Consider the following 22,053-nt stretch of genomic DNA (forward strand, 5'->3'; position numbering starts at 1 on the left):
AAAGTTTGCTCACACTTGGACAAAGCCTGAAAGTATCTTCAGGACTGGGGTAAGGTGGTACAACACCAGGGCACTCCTTGCAAAGGTGGAGCAAGATACCAACACTCCTATCTCAGTATCTCCCATAATGCAGAACACATCTCCTTGCGGATATGTCTAATGTTATGCATTAAGGGAAGGGCCACAACCGAGACTAGTTTCGACCTTTATTGAGGTCTCTTCAGTGGGAGCCAGGTCCAAGTGGAGATACCAGGCAGAAGTATTAGCAGGTCGTCTCCACCTATAGGAGTTGGCAAATGGTGTGCCACCCTTTTTTAATAAATTACTCTGGATTTAGAGAAAAATGTTGAAAGTTTATTTTTCACTTGGTTAGAGTATAATAAATTTAGTTTAATCCTTTATCCAAGTATGAGCAAACAAAGTTTGCACCTGAAAGTATCTTCAGGACTGGGGTAAGATAGTACAACACCAGGGCACTCCTTGCTCACACTTGGATAAAGGATCAAACTAAATTTATTATACTCTAACCAAGTGAAAAATAAACTTTCAAAATCTTTCTCTAAATTCAGAGTAATTTATTAAAAAAGGGTGGCACACCATTTGGCAACTCCTATAGGTGGAGATGACCTGCTAATACTTCTGCCTGGTATCTCCACTGATGTCTACCTACCGATCGCCAGAAGTTCCTATTTTCCAGCAACCCTGAGAAAGAGCTCCATGTTCCAGAATCCAGTCCCTGATCCTAGTGGTAAGATCGTTTGCAATCTATTTATTTTTTATTTTTTTCCTACTGTTGTCTAATTTTGCCTTGTGCCTGTTTGCAGTCTTCTGCCTCTAGCTAGTCTAGCAGGAGATTTCGGCAAACAGGGAACGCTTGGCCCTGGTTCTGAAGGTTCTTCCTTTCTGGGACTTATTTATTTATTTTTTCTCTAAATCATGATTTCTTTTTCACCGCGAGTCAGGACCCTTGGCATCGAAGCAGACGCCGACACACCGAAGAGGATGTTGGCAAAAGCTCTTAGTGAAGCAGTAGGGGCAGAAAATATATTTGGCTTTACCACTTATGGGGCAGGCAGGTTCCAGGTAGTAGTAAAGAATGTGGAAACCAGGAATAAGTTAAGTAAAGGACTAGAATGTCAAGGGAAAAAAATTTTTTCCTTTGTAGTAGAAAGTGTTTTCAAGACAATAAGAATAGAGAGGTTCCCTGTAGAATATCTGGAGGGGGGAACCGAAATAATCAACAAAGTGTTTTCGAAATGGGGAGTCGTACACGACGTAAAAATTGCTAACGATACAGACTTTCCTGACTGAAAGACTGGCGAGGTAACTTTCCGCATGGAAATGAAGGCCGAAGTCCCCAATTTTGTCTTTCTAGGCTCTGCCAGGGTAGTAGTTAACTACCCTGGAGTTAAGAAACAGTGTTATAAGTGCAGTTCTTGCAGTTCTCTGGAACATCTAGGTAAAGACTGCCCCAAGAACAAATGCAGGAACTGCATGGTGGCAGGACATACCCTACCACAGTGTGAGGCACCTTGCCTTAAATGTGGCAACATAGATCTCAAAGTAGACACCTGCCCATCCAGAAACCAGGCAGAAAGGATGGGAGGTGCTATCACGCCAGCCACAGTAACACCAGCAGTAAATATTAATGACACAGAATGGGAAGACTTCCCAACCCTGCAGGCTGCACATAACACAATAGCAACAGGGAATCAAAAACGCAATAAGAAGGAAGCACCCGTAACTAAGAATGCAGAAATGACTAGCAAAGAAAGAACAGAGGAAGAAGAAACAGCCAAGGATCAAGCCGCCACCACCAAAGAAACTGCAGTGGAAGAAATAAAGGAACACAACCAACAAGAAACTACCACTTTAGATACAGAGAAGGAAAACGAAACAGAGGAAGAATGCGAAATGGAGGAAGAAATGGAAACTACTAAAGAAGAAGGTACACAAAAACGGTCATGAAGCCCTGAAGAAGGAAACATTAAAAAATCAAAACCAGGTAACACAACCTCATCGGAAGAATCAGAAGCTGATGAAATGGAGACCAAAACAACAATACAGGAAGAGGCTTAAGAATTTTCTGTAGAAGAAATCAAACTAGTTATGGGTGAAAATATGTTTAAAAATGGGTTTGCAATAATAAAGAAATGGAGAGGACCCATCGAATCCGCAGATAGTGTATTCTTAACAAGGCACAGAGAAGATGGGCCAACGTTCCTCCTTCGGAAAGGAATTATAAGTATGAAATGGAAGGATATCTATATCGAGGACATAGCCACGTCAGTGCCCAACCAGGTAACGGGTCATCTGGGCTTGACAGAGGTCGAGAGTAAGTACTTCTGCAGAACTTTGAGGAAGTTAACAGAATCAGAGATCAAAGAAGACACTGACTGGGTTGGACTTAAATACTTCCAAAGGTTACGACAGATAGGAAAGTTGAGTTAGTTCATGCAGGAGGGGATAAAAAAAAAAAAAAAAAAAAATCGCTTCCCCAACAGGTTTATGATTATTAGTCCACAAAGGAGGGGGTAGACCTGAGAACCTGGGCTGCGAAGGCTTACGTTGAGGCGGTGCAGCTCCTTGTGGGCTGCATCACTCGGGCTGGGCTCTACCCCCAGCTCTCGGTTCTCTGGTTGATAAAGTCCACCTCAATACGGATCCTGCTATCGCAGTTTTTTTTTTTTTTTTTTTTTTTTTTTTTTTTTTTTTTTTCAGTTGCAAGGCATAGTTTAAGAATAATCTAAGTTCCAAATTTTAACAAACATTTTTCTTTTTTTTTTTAGGGGTTATGAGATGACGTCTCCAGACACCTGGATTAATGTAATCTAAAGTTATGTTTTTCGGGTAAAGTGAAGTGTAAATTTTAAGTTTTTTTTTCGAACAGGTGTAAGGAGATTATGTTTTACAGACCTTTTAGCCACAACCTCTGGGTTATACAGCTAAACAGGTTGACTGAGGCCTCTTTTTACCTCGTACTATCCTACTCTACCTTTCTTTAACTTCCCCTATTACTACCTGCTGACCCTCAGCAATCTTTATACTCCAAAGGCCGATGATGAAAGACATGAACTCCCATTCTACCTGGCTCCCACTGAAGAGACCTCAATAAAGGTCAAAACTAGTCTGGGTTGTGGCCCTTCCCTTAATGCATAACATTAGACATATCCGCAAGGAGATGTGTTTTGCATTATGGGAGATACTGAGATAGGAGTGTTGGTAGCTTGCTCCACCTTTGCAAGGAGTGCCCTGGTGTTGTACCACCTTACCCCAGTCCTGAAGATACTTTCAGGCGCAAATTTTGTTTTCTCACACTTGGATAAAGGATTAAACTAAATTTATTAGACTCTAACCAAGTGAAAAATAAACTTTCAACTATTACAGCAGGTAGTTCCCCATCAATGTATAGTAGGTATCTTTCAACACAGATTAATAGGGCCATACATTTCCAATTACTTTTTTACAGTACTTTTTGTACTGTGAATTCTTGTGAAGCATGGTAGAAATTCATAAAGAAATCATAAAGAATTCATAGGTAGAAATCTACATAAAGTTTCAGAAACATTTGTGAAACTAAATCAAACATGGAACCTCTTAAGTTGACTTTAAAATGTGGAAAGAAGTTTATGTGTATATTGTTGTGATATGTTTAAAGATGTGAGAAATTTTCAATCTTCATAAAGTTGCCTTTCTAAAAGCTCAGTATCATTATTATTCTAAGACTCCATGGAGTCAAAGACTCATCTAGAAAGTCCTTTAGTCATACATACAGCTCATCATGCCTTGCCTTAAACACATTCAAATTCTCTGCGGACACCACACTCTCAGGCAAGGCATTTCAATCATTTACAGCTCTGCATGCAAGAAACTTGCTTCTTATTCATTTGCTCACATCCTCTTTACACAGCTTCCAGGGAAGACCTCATGTTATTCCTCACTCTCCCACCATTTAATGAAAAATCTCTTCAATGCTAATCCTGTAACAATGCCTTACCAACTTGTATATCTCTATCATGTCACCCCCTCTTCCTCCTATCCAATGGACTCTGTAAATTGCATCTTCTCAACCTTTCCTCATATTCAACATTCCAGAGATCTGAAACTACCTTAGTCAATCACCTCTGGATGCTTTCCAACACCTCTTCATCCTTTTGAAAACCAGGTGACCAAATTTATATACAGTAGTCTATGTGTGGCCTAATCGAGGCTACAGAAAATTTAGTATGATTGAAAGAAGAATATCAAAAAAAAAAAAAGAAGTTATGAAATGCTTTTGACATCATATGTAATTTTAATTAATTGTAATGTGAGCCCTAAATGTTATTTTATTTAAAAGTAAAATAATTCATTATCTAAAATTTTTGCATTTGATTAGCAGAAACTGAAAACCCTTTAACTCCAAAGCCTACTGATACTTCTACTGTAAATCCTGACATTCAGCGGGAAGACATAATTCCAGTTAGTTTTGATCGACGAAAAAAAAAAAGATCGGTTATTCCAGGGTGGTATGAATTTTCTTCTTATCATGTCGATGCACTAATGGCTTTTGAGGTAAAATCATCAATTTTATTTTAAAAAATTTCTGTAGTTTTAGTTTATAGTTCGCCACATCTGGTTTTAAGCAGAAAACGTTTTAAAAAGTTATAATATTCTTAAAACATTAGGTGCTGTATGTGGAATAATTACAGATAATCTACATAAATGAAAAGTTTCACCAGCATTATATTTCATTTCCAATCACTACCTCACTGGTATTAATAACCGAAGTTTTGAAAGGATTGTTACAATTGTGTGGTTGTCTAAATCACAAAGTTGTCAGTTTTCATTTTGTATGACTTCCTTGAATGTTATCTTGCTCTACTGCCAACTGCCATATGTCCACTCAGGATTCGGTTATTTAGAGTTATTGTTGAATCACTAAGACATTCATCTACCTGTTTCTCTTCTTTGTTTTCTCTTATGCAATTAACCAAATCTGAGACTTGCTAACTCATTGTTCAGTGAAAAGGCCTGGAAATTTTCATCTAAATTATAATAGACAAGAAATCATATTCTTGCTTGAATCTTTTACCCAAATGTAAGCAAAGTTTGTGAATGAGGTATTTTGTCAGTGGTTCACATCACATCACTTGCCTCAGTATCTCATGATGCAAAGTGCACTTCCTTTCAGATGCATCTATTGCTATGCATTATAGGAAGGGTCACTATCCAGCATAGCAGTATATGTATATATATATATATATATATAAAATTAAAATTTAACTGACTAGAACCTGAGAAAGTATAACAAAAACCTTTAATAAATCATGACTAGTTTCATCGGTGTTCTGACTTCTTCAAGTGAGAAAGAAATAACATAAGACTTATAAAAATAACAAGGTAAAAAACATGGACTTTCCAGCTTAATAAAAAGAAGCAGAATAGTAACAGTCATATTTGAATAGGTGACCTGTTACTATTCTGCTTCTTTTTATTCACCTATTCAAATATGACTTAGTTAGTGGTGTTTGTATAAATGAATGATCTGGTTGAATATAGAGAGAATTTGAAGATGAATATCAAGAGATTATTGAAGAGAATGAATAACAACTGTTTGGTAGAAAGGTTAGTTAGTGTATTACACAGGTATAATAACAGTGAGTTGAGATGGTCAGCAAATATCATGCATGGTATGCCAGTAATGTGAGTAGAAAGTGGTGCTGTTTGTTGGTGTGTGTGTGTCTGTCTGTGTGTATGTGTGGAATTTGAGAGACAAATGAAATTCTATAAAAGAGATAGATTGCATTTAAATGAATTTAGTGTGAATAAACTGAAGAAACTGTTACTAGAAGAGAGTGTATTGAATGATATGATGTGAACAAGGGATTGAAGGAAGTTGGAGGTGATGTGAAGGTGATTGGAGATGATGTCATTTAAATGAATTTAGTGTGAATAAACTGAAGAAACTGTTACTACAAGAGAGTGTATTGAATGATATGATGTGAACAAGGGATTGAAGGAAGTTGGAGGTGATGTGAAAGAGCAGAAGATTCGAGGAGGTGGGACTTAAGTGTTTGTATGTGGAGAAGAAATCAGTATAGAGATCACAGTATGAGAATAGGAATGCAAGTTGGACAGAGAAATGGAGAGGAAGTCAGGGTGGACAGGGAGGTAGAGTGTATGGAAAGTGCATAATGGAAGTTGTTTTGGTAGATATATGGAGTAAGCGGTGCTAAAGGTCAGCCAGCAGAGCAGGTTAGAGGTTTCAGTGATGTGGGATGGCATGGGCGTCACTGTTTATAAAGCAAGAAATTAATCACTATGCTTATTTACAATAGTCAGGAATATCAGAAATAAGGAAGATGAAATTGCTGCATCGATTAAGTTTTTCATCCAAAAATAGTTCAAATAAATAAAACATGGTTAGATGAGGATGATAAAGGTTGGTCAATTGGTAGAGCCTCTGCTGCTAATGGCTCAGGTAAGTAAGTTTGAGCACAGTTAGTAGTTGGAAGGGGACCAATCGTTCGATGCTGTTGGCACACTCTCCCTTGATGAGTCTTTGGACTCCCTGGAGGTGTCAAATAATAATAATAATATTCTGATGAGAATAGAAAGGGAAGGGGTATGATGTTTTTTGTGATGATAGGAAAGTAAAGACAGGAATTGGGGTGTTCTTTTGATGAAATGCCTCTACATAGTTGAAGAAATAGTGGCAGTGGTTTTGAGACAGTTTGGTGTGAGCTGGAGGTTTAAATAATGAGATTTGTAATTGGATGTTCTAGTCCAGGGAATATGGAGAGTGTAGATGGAAAAGGAAAAACATATAGAAAAATTGGCTTAATGAGCAAGAAAAGGGTAAACATTATGGGTGATTTTAATTATGGTAATATTCATTGGAATGAAGATATGGCATCTGGAAATAAGAAAAAAAAATTCTTGAGCTCTTGTGGGATAAACTCTGTTAGGCAATATGTTGCAGAGCATAACAAGGGTTGAGAGTTTTAGATCTTATCATATCATCAGAAGATCTAATGGTGAATTGAGTGTCTAATGGTCACTTGGGTTGCACCTAATCAGTGAACTTTTTTATGAGGAAAGGATATATGTCAAATGACAAAGCTGGTGATTATGAAAAATCTTGGAAGATAACTGGGAACTACAACATGGAAAGAGTAGTTGGTTAGAAAGGAGACAGATGCTGTTTGGCACTGATCAAGAGATATTGACATAGTCTGAGAGTATTTCAAACCTGAAAGGCTATATAAGGTAAGACTAAAATGGGTAAATGAAGACATTAAGCATGTAATCTGGTAAAAAAAGCTTTATAGAGATGCCATAAGAAGAAAAGTAATAATCAGTTGCATTATGAGACTAACACCAGGCCAAGAAGGTGATTCGGTTAGTAAGGACAGCAAAAGTTCTATATTATTATTATTATTTATCACCTCCATTGAGTCCAAAGACTCATCGAGGGAGGGCACCTGCTCTACAACTGTCTCCACAACTCAATCCACTAACTGACCACAACTACACCAATGCCATCTACTGCTGATCACCACTAGTATTTCCAAAGACAATCGCAAGCATCTAAGCCCACGGTGGGATTCGAACCCACAGCCTTTTGGCTGGAGAGCTGATATGCTAACCGCTCAGCCAGCCAGGCTGGCAACTTTATTCCTATGTATATGACCAATATATGGGCAAACATCAGTCAGTGAGGCCAAGAAAAATAATAGTGTTCTTTTGATGTGGCAAATAGAGTAAAAAAAAAAATGATTATGAAAAGATGATGTTAATGGATGAAAACAATAGCCAGGTAACTGCAAAGGATATACACTGGTACAAACATTATTTCTAAAGATTACAACACAAATTCAGACAAATCAGCTCATGGCAATTTGTATAAATGACGATTTTGTATAATTTTGTGCAATTTGTATAAATGAATTGCATTTGAAGGAAGCTCTTTTTGTGAAGAAATAAAGGTGCAAACATGAATGTTTTGTAACGTCTCAAAGACATCATCTAGATGATTTCACACAAGGAAATATTATTGGAAAGATTGAAAAAAGACACAGAATTACCGATATTGCCAAAGAGTTTGGAATCTCATATAACTTTGTATCCATGCTCTGGACAGTGTTCCAAACCAATGGAATGTGTTCCAGATGTTACTAAGAGGTCCATGTAGTATGAAGACAGATTTTTGGTTATAAATTACTGATACTGCCAGAGAGTTTGGAATCTGACATAGCATTGTATCCAGGCTCTGGAGATAGCATTGAAAACAAATGGAATGTGTTCCAGATGTTTGCTAAGCCTCACTCTACCATAGAGATTGAAGACAGATTTAGTTATAACGACAAAACATGATTGATGCACCACGGCAGGTCATCTTGCAGGTCGGCTCCATTCAAGCACAGGCATGCAGGTATCTCAGCAAACTCTGGCAAGATGTCTACAACAAGTAGGCCTATACGTATAAAGGTCCATAGTCTGTGTCCTTATCCACAGCTCATTGTAGAGCATGTTTCAGTTTTATTTGGTGTTGTATCCATAAAAATTGGACAAGACACTAATGGGCTAATGTACTCTTTATAGATTACAGTCATTTTAGTCTTTCCTCCAATTCTAGATAATGCTTGATCTGGCATGAACGTGGTACTGCTTACCACTGCAAAATGTTGGTGAAAAGGATAGATCCGGTGGTGTTGGAGTCATGGTGTGGAGAGGCATTATGCTTAATAGACTCATCAAGCTAGATGTGATGGAAAAAGAGACTATGACTGATGAATGATATTGTAACAAAGTTCTTCAATGGCATGTTTGACTGTTCAGTGGTGCTGTATGCGAAGAATTCATTTTTATGGATGACATTGCCATAATATATTGAATGAAGAGGGATATGGTGGAGGGGCACTGATAGTGATTGAGTGAATGAGCAGATAGTATGTGAGAAATTAAGTAAACTTCATGTTATAGGTATATTGAGATGTGTGGAAGAGTGGTATTGCAATAAAGTTACTTCACTAGTTACTTGTGACAAGGATCTGTTTTGTGACTGTTGTTTATATTGTATGTTAATTATATATAAGCAGGCATAACTGCTGATATGCAGTTGTTAGCAGATGATGCAATGTTGAGAAAAACTATGAGGAGTAGAGCAGATGTTGTGGCCTTATGGGATCATCTGAATAGCATATGTGAGTGGGAAATGAATGAAGTGAGGGGGGAACGTGAATGGAGCTTACAGTTCAGTGTTGCAAAGTTTTTAAATTTGGTAGGCAAGGTCAAAATGCAGAATATACAGTTGATGGAAAATTTTTGAAGGATGTAGGAGTTAAAAGTTTTGAAAGTGGCGTTAGACAAGGACTTGAATTGTAGGGATTACCTTGATGGACCTTTGATTTCAGTCAGGATTTCTCCATGACGGCAGGTTGTAAAGAGTCCAGCTATTCCTGTCTTGGGTCTTTCTTCTCCATTTTCCTCCAACTTTCTTAATCATTAGGTCTTCCCACCTTAAGGCTGGTCTTCTAGGTTTCCTTTTGGTATCTCTTGGATACCAATCATAGGGGTTACATTGCTAAAAATGTGAGACATCACAATGGATTATAGCAATAGTGAAGAAAACATTAATGTGGAGAAGAAAAGAGATTTAGTTTTCCTTGTAAAAGACTTTAATCAAGCCACATATAAAATATTTTGTGCAGTTCTGGTCACAAGGTTTTCAAGGAGGATGAACACATTTCTGAGAATGTCCAGAGAAGATTCCTTATCCCCTTAAATTTGTATGCAATTTATAGAACTTTGTGAATGGAAGAAGAAGAGAGATTATGATTGAGATGTATAAGTGATGATTAGTTATTATTAGATTAAGGGTTTTTCATAGAATGGAGGGAAAAATGAGTAGAAAAGAGGCCATCCCTGGAAGCTTTATAAGGATGGTTTGAACAAGGGGATGAGAAGCATGGAGAGTGGTTGCTGAGTGGAATGCATTGCCTTAGAGTGGAGTGAGCAGAAACTGTTAATGGATTTATGGCGCACTTTAATAACTTCAGACCTCCATGGAGTCAAGGACAATCATTGTGAGAAACTCATACAAAAAGATTGTTAATCTTCATTCTTAATCCTCCTCTTCTACCTTTTACGGTGTGAAGGTTTCTTATTCTTGCAACTGCAACCATCTCGAGGATAAGATGGTTGGCCTTATGCCTTCCAATATGTCCTATGTCTGTAGATACGTGTATTAAGGGCTGGTTTGCCTGTTCTAGGGAACAATAAACCACACTTTCAGGCAATGCATTCCACTCACTGACCACTTTCCATGCAAAGAACCTACTCCTTTGCTCATACTTCTCCCTATACAGTTTTCAGGGATGGCCTCTTGTTCTAGAGTCCGACCACATAAGCGAGAGCTCTCGTTGGCAGACTGCCAAGAAGAGTCAATTCATGTTGAAGGGGAGAAAGAAATAAGGCAATGAACAAATTGGTCAATAACACGCGAAATCACATTATTAAAGAGAAGTTAATTTTCCGACGTGTAATAATAAACAACTCATTCCACAATACGGATTGATTACCCTATTATCGGAATGGATTCTCTTTCTGTTGACATGCGCAGAAGTGTCGAAGGGTCTTGTATCTCTGGGTATACTATACCTCCCATTTTCCATTCTATGAAAAATATCTTCCGCATTAATCTGGTAACAACCCCTGATCAACTTATATCTCGGTCTTTTCCCCTCTCCTGCTATTCACAGAACTTTCAAAATTGCATTCACTCAATCTGTCTTCATACCCGGCATTTCAAACACAACTTACCACTTTCATGAATTTTCTCTGAACTCTTTCTAACTAACATATCCTTATCACCATTAAAACCAGGTGACCAAATCCATGCACAATAATAAACCATATGAGGCTTAATTAAGGCCTTATACAAAGGAACCATAACCTCTTTATTTTTGTATGTCACTGTTCTCTGTGTTATTGTCATAAACAAGTGTGATGGCCTCACAATTTTTGCAGTGTGACAAAAATTGTGAGCATATATGCTCACTTATCTCCTATGCCTCCTTCGTAGTTTCCCTACCAAGTGCATACTTTGCTTCCTATCATTGCTTACCAAATTTCAGAACCTTACACTATGCAACATTGAACTGAAAGCTCCACTTACTTGCCCACTCATACAGTCTATTCACATTCTTCTGTAAGCTCACAGTCTCTGCTTAACTCCTCACTGTTCTCTCCAGTTTTGCATCATCTGCAAATAGGTACATATCTCTAATTAATCTGCGTGGCTAGCCTAGTGGCTTTGCGCTTCACAACCATATGCCTGGAATTGAACCAAGGAGTGTCCTAGGTTTGATTCCTGTTGACGACGTGAGGAGCTTAAGGATCTTCCTCAGCTATAACCAAGTTAGCCAGTCTTGGGCGTGGACAGCAGAGTTTTTCTTCCCAGTTTATCTGGGGCTTTTCCTTCTGCAAACAGGCCCCCTGAACGCACATGGACTACAGTCATGAATACGTCCCAGCCATTTGCCAGTCCTGAGCCCAGATAAAATTGCTTAACTCCTCACTGTTTTCTCTCCAGTTTTGCATCAACTGCAAATAGGTACATATCTCTAGTTAATCCACGTGGCTAGCCTAGTGGCTTTGCGCTTCGCAACCATATGCCTGGAATTGAACCAAGGAGTGTCCTAGGTTCGATTCCTGTTGACGATGTGAGGAGCTTAAGGATCTTCCTCAGCCATAGCCAAGTTAGCCGGTCTTTGGCATGGATAGCAGGGTTTTTCTTCCCAGTTTATCTGGGGTTTTTCCTTCTGCAAACAGGCAACCCGGCCCCCTGAATGCACATGAACTACAGCCATGAATATGTCCTAGCCATTTGCCAGTCCTGAGCCCAGATAAAATTGCTTAACTCCTCACTGTTCTCTCCAGTTTTGCATCATCTGCAAATAGGTACATATCTCTAGTTAATCCGCATGACTAGCCTAGTGGCTTTGCGCTTCACAACCATATACCTGGAATTGAACCAAGGAGTGTCCTAGGTTTGATTCCTGTTGACGACGTGAGGAGCTTAAGGATCTTCCTCGGCCATAGCCAAGTTAGCTGGTCTTGGGCGTGGACAGCAGGGTTTTTCTTCCCAGTTTATCTGGGGTTTTTCCTTCTGCAAACAGGCAAACCGGCCCCCTGAATGCACATGGACTACAGTCATGAATATGTCCCAGCCATTTGCCAGTCCTGAGCCCAGATAAAATTGGGGGTTGGGGAAAGCAATGGTGAACTACCATGTAAAAATCTCACCAGGAACACTTTGTGGGCAATGCCTACAAAATCACCTACGGTTGGTAATGACTGAAAAGGGAAAATCAATCAGTCAGTCTCTAGTTAAACCTCCAAATATCATTAATATACTATTTGAAAAATCATCGCCCAAAACAGACCCTTGTGGCACACAAATGACTTTCTTCTTTCAGGACACCACATCCCATGTACAACTGACTGATACCTATCTGACTGCCAGTTACTTGTCAGATTGACTCGTCTGTTATCCGATCCCATCTGTTTCAGTTTAGTTACTAACTTGTAGTGTGGGCATCTATCAAAAGCCTTTCCAAAATCTAAGTATATCACTGTACATTCATCTCCCACGTTCATTGTATTCATTACGTTATTATTGTATATAAGGATATTTGTAAAACATGACCTCCCTTTAAAAATCCTGTACTGACAATTATAGAGAATACTGATATTATCGATCCATTTCTATATCTTAGCTCTCACCAACCTCTCCAACACCTGAACCGCAACTCCAGATACATAGATTAGCTATTTTATAGCTACAGCTTTATCACCGCCTTTTTGCAGTGGAACAATTTTACCTTCTTTCCACTGTCTCAGGACCTGTTCTATGTCTGTAGACAGACATAGAACAGGTCCTGCAGATATGGCAAGGCTACCACCCAACTCACTGAAACATTCGCTTAAAACACACGGTGATATGTCATCAGATCCTATTACCTTATTGACATCAAGCTTACTTAATTCCTCATATATGCCTCCTACTCATTCACATTTAAGCATTCTTTCTTTTAAGGTTACACAGTGATCAGCATTCATTTTTACGAATTTAGGGACACAAAACATGTGTTGTGAAATGATTATTTTACTTATTATTAATAAAAAATACACAGCATTTCATAAGCAAAATTAAAAACATTACACTCAACAACCAAGATTTATTAGTCAGCTTTGACATAACTGCCCTTTTCACCAATGTCCCGATCAATGATACTATTATGCTCCTACAGAACATATTTCCACACAACATCACGGCCCTCTTTATCCATGTACTTCGCTCTGGATATTTCATGTGGCAAAATAATTTTTACCTTCAAAAAGAAGGTACAGCCATGGGATCATCCCCCCCCCCCCCCCCCCAATAGCTAAGTTTTACATGGAAGACTTTGAGCAATGAGCTCTAGAGTCAGCTTGCTTAAAGCCTAAAATTTGGCTCAGATATTGAACATTTATTTATCACTAGGTTAGACTATAATAGATTTAGTTTAATCCTTTATCCCAGTGAGAGCAAACAAAGTTTGTGCCTGAAAATATCTTCAGGACTAAATATAGTGTTGTACTATCTTATCCATATGGTGTTGCACTACTTACTGGATAAGATAGTACAACACTATATTTAGTCCTGAAGATATTTTCAGGCGCAAACTTTGTTTGCTCTCACTGGGATAAAGGATTAAACTAAATCTATTATAGTCTAACCTAGTGATAAATAAATTTTCAACATCTTTCTCTAAATCCAGAGTAATTTTTAAAAAAGGTGATAAACCTTTTGGCAACTCCCATAGGCACAGATGACTTGCTACTGCTTCTGCCTGGTATCTCCAGCTCTGGGCCTGGCTCCCACTGAAGAGACCTCAATAAAGGTCGAAACTAGTCTGGGTAGATGGCCAATCCCTTTAATGCATAACAGTATACATATCCACATAGGAAATGTGTTTTGCATTATGGGAGATACTGGGTTAGAAGTGCCTGGTAGCTTGTTCCACCTTTGCCACGAGTTGCCTTGGTGTTGCACTACTTACTGGATAAGATAGTACAACACTATATTTAGTCCTGAAGATATTTTCAGGTGCAAACTTTGTTTGCTCTCACTGGGATAAAGGATTAAACTAAATCTATTATTGGCTCAGATATGTTGATGACATTTTCACCATTTGGCCCCCATGGCTGCGAAGCACTAAATACATTCCTTAGCCACCTGAACAAACAACACAAATGTATCAAATTCACCATTGAAATAGAAAAAACAACTCTCTTCCTTTCCTAAACACACTCATCACACGTCTTCCCTCAGGCTGTCTCTCCTTCTCAGTCTACTGCAAACCTACACACACAGGCCAGTTCATACACAAAAATTCTTACCACCACCCAACATAAAAACTAGGTATCATAAGCACCCTTAAACACAGAACTCAAACTATTTGTTCAAATGAGCAAGCTCTAAACCAGGAATACGAGATTATCAACCATACATTTATAAAAAATGGATACAGTAAAAAAACTATTCACAAGATCCTCCACAGAGACACCACTAAAAACAAAAAACATTTCAAGAATGCCATTGCCATTCAGTATGTTAGAAGCATTTTGGAAAAATAGACAGAACACTACACAAATACAACATCAAAACCACCTTCAAACCCCTGACAAAATTATTATTATTATTATTCCTGATACCTCCAAGGAGTCCGAAGAGACACCTACTCAGTTCTTCCAAAGATCCTCTTCCACACCTAGCCTACCCAGGGGTTTACAAAATACAATGCACATGTAACTTATCATACATAGGGGAAACAGGGTGAATCATCCCAATTAGGAAGGATGAACACAAACGACACATTAAATATCTCCATTTTGGAAAAACCAGCTTTTCGGACCTGCACTCCAGACATACCATTGAATTGATTGGAAAGGTACCAAGTCCCGACACTGCACCAAAACCTGGTTCGAGAGGAAATTTAAAGAAGTTTTCACACTTTAAATTTAAAGAAATTTAAAGTGTGAAATGCTCAAACACAATCCTAACCTGAACAAAAATGACTGTCTAACCATTCCAAGAATGTGGAGGACCCATTTGCAACCATTATAGCAACCGAACAAGCCAAAGAAAAATCTCAATACAAGAAGATTTGGTGAAGTGTTTTTTTTTAACATTCAATAGCAACCTGAACTGTACAAGTCGAGAAGATAAGCTTAGTATGGGAGGACTTTAGCAGTTTTTTTTTAACACTAGAGGTCAGGCTAAGTAAAAGATAAGTTAACAGCGTAGATTCAATTTACCTTTGTAGAGTGCAAGAGCATGTAGCTTGTTTTCACATACACATGTATTTTTCTGATGATGACCTCAATACAGGAGTTGAAACGTCAATTGTTATTTTATTAATAAGTAAAATAATCATTTCAACATGTGTGTTTTGTGTCCCTAAATTCGTAAATATGAATTCACATTTAAGCAAGTCTCCTCATACTTCCTCTACCATTGAGCTTCTCATGAACTCACACTGATGAGGATGAAACATCCTTATGAATTGTTCACTACATACCCCAAGTTTGTCCTCTGCAGCAGTTACCATCTACGATCTTCATCTGTTAATATCATCTTGCCATAATCATTTTTCATTCTACTTGCCACATATCTGTAAAGTTTTCTAGGATTTTTCTTGGTCTGATTTGCGAATTTCTGTTGATACTGCACTTTTGTGTCCTTACCAACTGACTCACCTATCCTACCTGCTCTTTATACTTCTCATGAATTGATTATTAGCATGATTCATCTTTGTGCAGTCTCCATAGTACCTTCTTCGTCTAGATTTCATGCTTCATTTTTGCAGTTATCCATATGACACCTATCTTATTCAGCTTTGACCTTCTGAATACATATTATACATTAATATTATTAAATAATACTTGGTTGGCACACAACAGCATTTATCTTTTTCCTGCTTAAATCCTCATTGCATGCCAAAGCTCCTAGCTGTCTCCTAAGCTTCTCATAATCGCTGTCCTTGCAGTTCTGCATATATGCTTTCCTTACAGAAGTCTTCATATGTCTAGCCATCACCCAGGTGATATCCTTACAGTCATTCTTACCAAATGGGGTAAATGTCATACCCCACTCACAGTTACATCTTCTGATGATAGTAAAGCTAAGATGCTTGAGCCTCATGCATCATACTTTACATACTGCCTAAGATAGTTCTCTGAACTTGAGAATTTCATTTTCTTTATAGCCAAAATCTGTCTCATTCTAATCTATATTATCGTAACTAAGATCACCCAAAATGATCTCTCTTCCCATGTTCACCAACCCAAGTTTCTTACACATTCCTTTATCATCATCCTCTGCATTCCTTGGCCTATGGCAGCATTGGAATAAATTTCTCTTCCTGTCTGTCTCCACCTCACACCATACTGAATCAAAACTATTGCCACTATTTCCCTCTTGCATTTCCATTTGGTGCAGATATAATCCTCTGCTATCATCAGTGGCAGTTTCCCTCCCTTCTTGTCTTTTCTATTCTTACAAGAAATATCAACCTATCCATTTCTATTCCCATCAGGATATTATCCTTATCCAACCACATTTCACTTATTCCAAGAATTTTGGGACAAATAAACTCTCTCAACAATAACATTTCATCTCCCTTATTTCTGATACTTCTGGCATTCATAAATACAATAGTTCACTTTTACATTCCTTTCTCCATTCCAAATCTGCTTTATCATCAGATACCCTACATATCTCCTCAAACACAACTATCCTCTTATATTCCTTGCTATCCCATTCCTATGTTGACTCTCCTCGTACACACATTTATTACTGCTTCCAACATCCATTCTTTTTTATGCTGTCTCCCTGTGTAATTTGAATCCCCCATCTCGCATTCTTGTTCTCTTATCATTATCTCTCACACTACTACTATTTCCTTTTACAACCACTTAAGTGTCACCACTTCCTCTCTCATGATCTATCATTTCACCTCTTATTAAGTCTGATGTCTTGTTCCCATCGCTTATTACACTTCCTTCTAGCAACAGTCCCTCCCCCCAACTCTCACACCAAATCCATTTAAATGCAACCCACTTTTTTATAAATGCATCATTTTCTCAAATACATCCCACACATTTACAAACCCCATTCCTTTATCCTCACACAGTTATGCCTATATACTATTCTTGATCTCCATCTCAGCTCATCATTATCATACCTTGCAACATACTTGACTACCTTTCCCACTACACTCTTATCTTTCACTCTGCTCAGTAACCTCCTGATAATCATCCCTTTCATTCTTCTTATGTACAACCAAATCATTTGTTACAACAACCAGCCAACTCTCTCTCTCTTGCTCATCATTGTTGAGACATTCTTGAGGTATTCAGCAATCAATTTATAAGGGTGTTCATCCTCATTAGGGTGAAATCATAAGAAACTTAAGTATAGAGGACATAGGAGACTGTTACTTGACTATTCATGAATACACTGACAAGCAGAGATAAGAAAGTTATCACTCCTCTTCAATAACACCTTGATCCTACTTTGATGGATGGCTTAATTGTGAGTGAGCAGGAAGTATTTGAGGAAATAAATAACCTTGATTTCAAAGCCGAATTCAGAAACTATAAAAGTTTTGTGCCGAATATAGTTAGAAACTATAAAAGTTTTGGTGAAGTTTGACCAGAGAGCTTACAGGAATATACTTGTTACCATACTACAAGTTCCCCCAGCCAAACAATAGAAAGCACGATCGCTAGTAAGCATCCGTATATTTGCCTCCTATTGTTTGTTTGATAAAGTAAATACTTTAGTGAATAGGTTACGCACTGACCAAGAGCTCGCTTACAGAAAATACATCTCTCCCACGCTTCAAGTTCCATAGTACTGAGAGATTTTGCTCTCTTAGGTTTCTGCCTAGTCTCTGATGAAAACCGGTTAGTTTGAAACAGCTGTCAGGCTAGTCATACCTTTATCAAACCAATAATGCTTACTAGCGATCTTGCTTCCTATCATTTGGCTGAGGCAACTCATAGTATGGAGCTTATTCTCTTGACCAGAGAGCTTATTCTCATAAGCTCTCTGGTCAAGCTTCGCTGAAACTTTTATAGTTTCTAACTATATTCAGTTCAAAGCTTTTATAGTTTCTGTATTCTGCTTTGAAATAATGTTGGATTTAATATCCACTTAATTTATATAATTTTGCATCGCCAAAGTGAAGCCATTTGGCTCTTTATTTTAGTAAATACTTTAGTGAATAAGTTATGCACCGACCAAGAGTTCACTTACAGAAAATAAATCTCTCCCATGCTTCAAGTTCCTTAGTACTGAGAGTTTTCCTCTCTTAGGTTCTGCCCAGTCTCTGACAAAAACCAATGAGTTTGAAACAGCTGTTAGTCTAGTGAAACCTTCATCAAACAAACAATAGGAGGCGAATATACGGATGCTTACTAGCGATCTTGCTTCCTATCGTTTGGCTAGGGCAACTCATAGTATTGAAGAGAGTGTATTCCCATAAGCTGTCTGGTCAAACTTCACCGAAACTTTAATAGTTTCTAACTATATTCGACACGAAACTTTTAAAGCTTCTGTTTTCAGCTTGGAAATAATATTGGGTTTAATATCCACTTAATTTATATAATTTTGCATCGCCGAAGTGAAGCCTTTTGGCTCTTTATTTTAGTAAATAACCTTGATGTCAATAAGGCAATAGTATTTGATGACATATCACCATGCATCTTAAAGGAATGTTCCTTGGAACATTCCCTTAAGATGCGTGGTGAAAGGTAAAATTATTTCACTGCATAAAGGTGGTGATAAGGCTGTGGCTACAAATTATAGACCAATCTGTATATCCGGAGTTGTGGTGAAGGTATAAGAGAGAGAGAGAGAGGGAGGGAGGGAGATTGGTGAGAAGGAGGATACAGAAATACGTTGATAACAGCAGTGTTCTATTTGGTTATCAGCATGGTATCAATTATATATTTGGTTTAATCCTTTATCCAAGTGTAAGCAAACAAAGTTTTTTGCCTGAAGTATTTTCAGGCCTGGGGCAACTAGTGGTAAAGGTGGTATAAGTTCTCATCACTTTCCTTAGTATCTCCCATAATGCAAAGCACATATCCTTGCAGACATGTATAATGCTATGCATTAAGGGAAGAGCCACTAGCCAGACCGGTTTCGACCTTTATTGAAGTTTCATCAGTGGGAGCCAGACCCAGAGGTGGTGATACTAAGGTGGAAGTAATGGAGAAGTCATATTTACCTACACCTGTTGCCAAAAGGTGTCACACCTTATTATTAAAATTCTCTGGATTAGAGATAAGTTGATGGAAGCTTTTTCACTATAAGTTGCCCCAGTCCTGAAAATACTTCAGGTGCAAACTTTGTTTGCTTACACTTGGATAAAGGATTGAACTAAATATATAATTGGTAGCATAGCTAAGTGAAAAAATTTCTATCAGTTATCAGCATGGGTTTGATAAGGGGAGATCATGTTTCACTAACTTACTTATTTACTATAACAAGGTGGTAAATACCTTGGACAGGGTAGATGCATTTAGAGTGGTGTACTTGGATTTTGCAAGAGCTTTTGATAAACTGCCACATGACAAGCTGTTAAATAAAATGAAATGGATAGTGGCTGGCTGTCAGTTAGGTATCAGAAAATTGTATATGGGGTTGCAGTATCCCGAAAGAGGAAGGTCACTAGTGGTGTGGTGCAGAGGTCAGTTGTTGTGACCATTATTGTTCAGTTTGTATATTAATAATATTGGGATGAGTTTAAATGCTGGTCTGCAGCTGTTCGCAGATGACGCGAACAGCTGCATTGGGGAGAGCAATGCAGAGTCAAGCAGATGTAATGGCTTTACAGGAGGACTTGAATAGATTACATGAATGGGCAGGTAAGTGGAACTGTTAAGTTCATTGTTGCAAAGTGTAAGGTTTTGAAATTTGGTAAGCATTGATAGAATGCAATATATACAGTTGGTGGGGAAACTTTAAAGAAGGTAGAGGAGCAGAGAGATCTGGGAGTGGTGGTGAACAAGGATTTGAAATTCAGGGAGTCACATCACACAAGTTTTGAAGACATCGTCACATCAGATAATGGCAATGATGTGGAGCACTCTGACATATGAACAGGTTAATTTGCCATTGTAATAAACCTTGATTAGGCCTTATATGGATTATTGTGAACAGATTTGGTCACCAGGTTTTCATGACGACAAAGATATGTTAGAAAGGGTCCAGAGAAGATTCACAAAGGTGGTGAATGGTCTTTGGAATATGGAGTACGAAGACAAATTGAGAGAATATAAATTGCAAAGCCTCATGAATAGGAGGGGGTGGATATGATCGAGACATACAAGTTAGTCAAGGATTGTTGTTGGATTGACTAGGGAGAGATTTTGAGGTGGTGAGTGGTCTTTGGAATATGGAGTACGAAGACAAATTGAGAGAATATAAATTGCAAAGCCTCATGAATAGGAGGGGTGGATATGATCGAGACATACAAGTTAGTCAAGGATTGTTGTTGGATTGACTAGGGAGAGATTTTGAGGTGGTGAGTGGTCTTTGGAATATGGAGTACGAAGACAAATTGAGAGAATATAAATTGCAAAGCCTCATGAATAGGAGGGGTGGATATGATCGAGACATACAAGTTAGTCAAGGATTGTTGTTGGATTGACTAGGGAGAGATTTTGAGGTGGTGAGTGGTCTTTGGAATATGGAGTACGAAGACAAATTGAGAGAATATAAATTGCAAAGCCTCATGAATAGGAGGGGGTGGATATGATCAAGACATACAAGTTAGTCAAGGATTGTTATTGGATTGATTAGGGAGAGATTTTTCATAGAATGGGAGAGAGTATGAAGCCAGAGATTAGAAGTCCTTCCTCAGACAATGCACCGCTTTAATGATCTCCATACAACAGAACTTTCTGGCAAGCATATTTTAGGTTTTAAGATTTATAAGATTTGGGTAGAAAAGTGGCCATCCAACTGTATAAGGAGGGTGTGAGCAGAGGATTGAGGTGAAGGTTCTTTGCATGGAGAGTGGTTGGTGAGTGGAATGCATTGCCTGAGTGTGTTGTGAAATGTAGATACATTGAATCAGTTTTAAGGTATGGTTGAATGAGCTTTATGTGCAATAGTGTGTACCTCCCATGATGAGTTTCTGACTCTATGGAGGTCAGATGTTAATAATAATCTCATATTGTGGTGGCAGAATTTTTTCCTTCCAAAAACTTGGAACTTACATCCCACAAAACTGGCAAACCCACCATAAGAGCACATTCAATTTATAGACATAGCAGACAATGCAGATCAGAATAACTTCACTATCACCACCTTCACTTCATTTAACTTCCACTCACCAACCACTCTCCATGCAAAGAACCTTCACCTCAATCCTCTGCTCACAACCTCCTTATACAGTTGGATGACCACTTTTCTACCCAGGTTTTTATAAAACCAGGTTACTTGGCCATGACAAGCCATTGAGCATAACAAAAAACGAAAGATGGGTGATGGTTACTTAATGATGACACTGTAAAACTCGATGTAGCTTGGAATTTTACAAGTGCCTTACATCAACTTTTACAGAGATCACATCTCAAAAGGTTGTAATATAAAAAGAACGTTTGTAAAAAGAATATATTTAATCCTATGATAAATTTTACCTGGCCAAAACATATTAAACAAAGAGTGGGTAAAGTTTGCAGGAAACAAAAGAAAATGCTATGTGACTTCAACCTATATGTTACTGTTAACTAAATGCTTTTGAAACCATTGTTTACAAGCTTTGTGTATGTCCTCTGTCAAGGTCAGTGTCAAGCACATAGGAGAACAAAGAAAGTGTCCAAGCAAGTGAAAGATCAAGAAATCGCACTGAAATATTCGGGGTCCCAAACTTTCATGCAGGGATCTGAAGGAGGATGAATAAAAGGCATTGGCCAGAAGATCGAACATTGGATGTCAATCATCGA

General features: G+C 38.2%; 1 protein-coding gene across 2 annotated transcripts in view; it reads left to right on the top strand.

Moving 5' to 3' along the window:
• LOC150099795 (alpha-2-macroglobulin-like protein 1) overlaps positions 1–22,053 on the top strand; it is a 1,007,775-nt gene that overhangs the window by 560,529 nt on the left and 425,193 nt on the right. Inside the window, exon 16 of one of the 2 annotated variants that reach the window (XM_090403789.1) lies at positions 4,379–4,554. In XM_090403789.1, coding sequence (XP_090259915.1) covers positions 4,379–4,554 — 176 coding nt within the window. The remainder of the gene's footprint in view (positions 1–4,378; positions 4,555–22,053) is intronic. The other variant, XM_090403790.1, reaches the window with a different exon arrangement.

This window comes from Typopeltis vanoorti, chromosome 14 (assembly GCF_054136105.1).
Source record: "Typopeltis vanoorti isolate ZY-2024b chromosome 14, IOZ_Tvanoo_1.0, whole genome shotgun sequence".
NCBI classification, from domain to species: domain Eukaryota; kingdom Metazoa; phylum Arthropoda; class Arachnida; order Uropygi; family Thelyphonidae; genus Typopeltis; species Typopeltis vanoorti.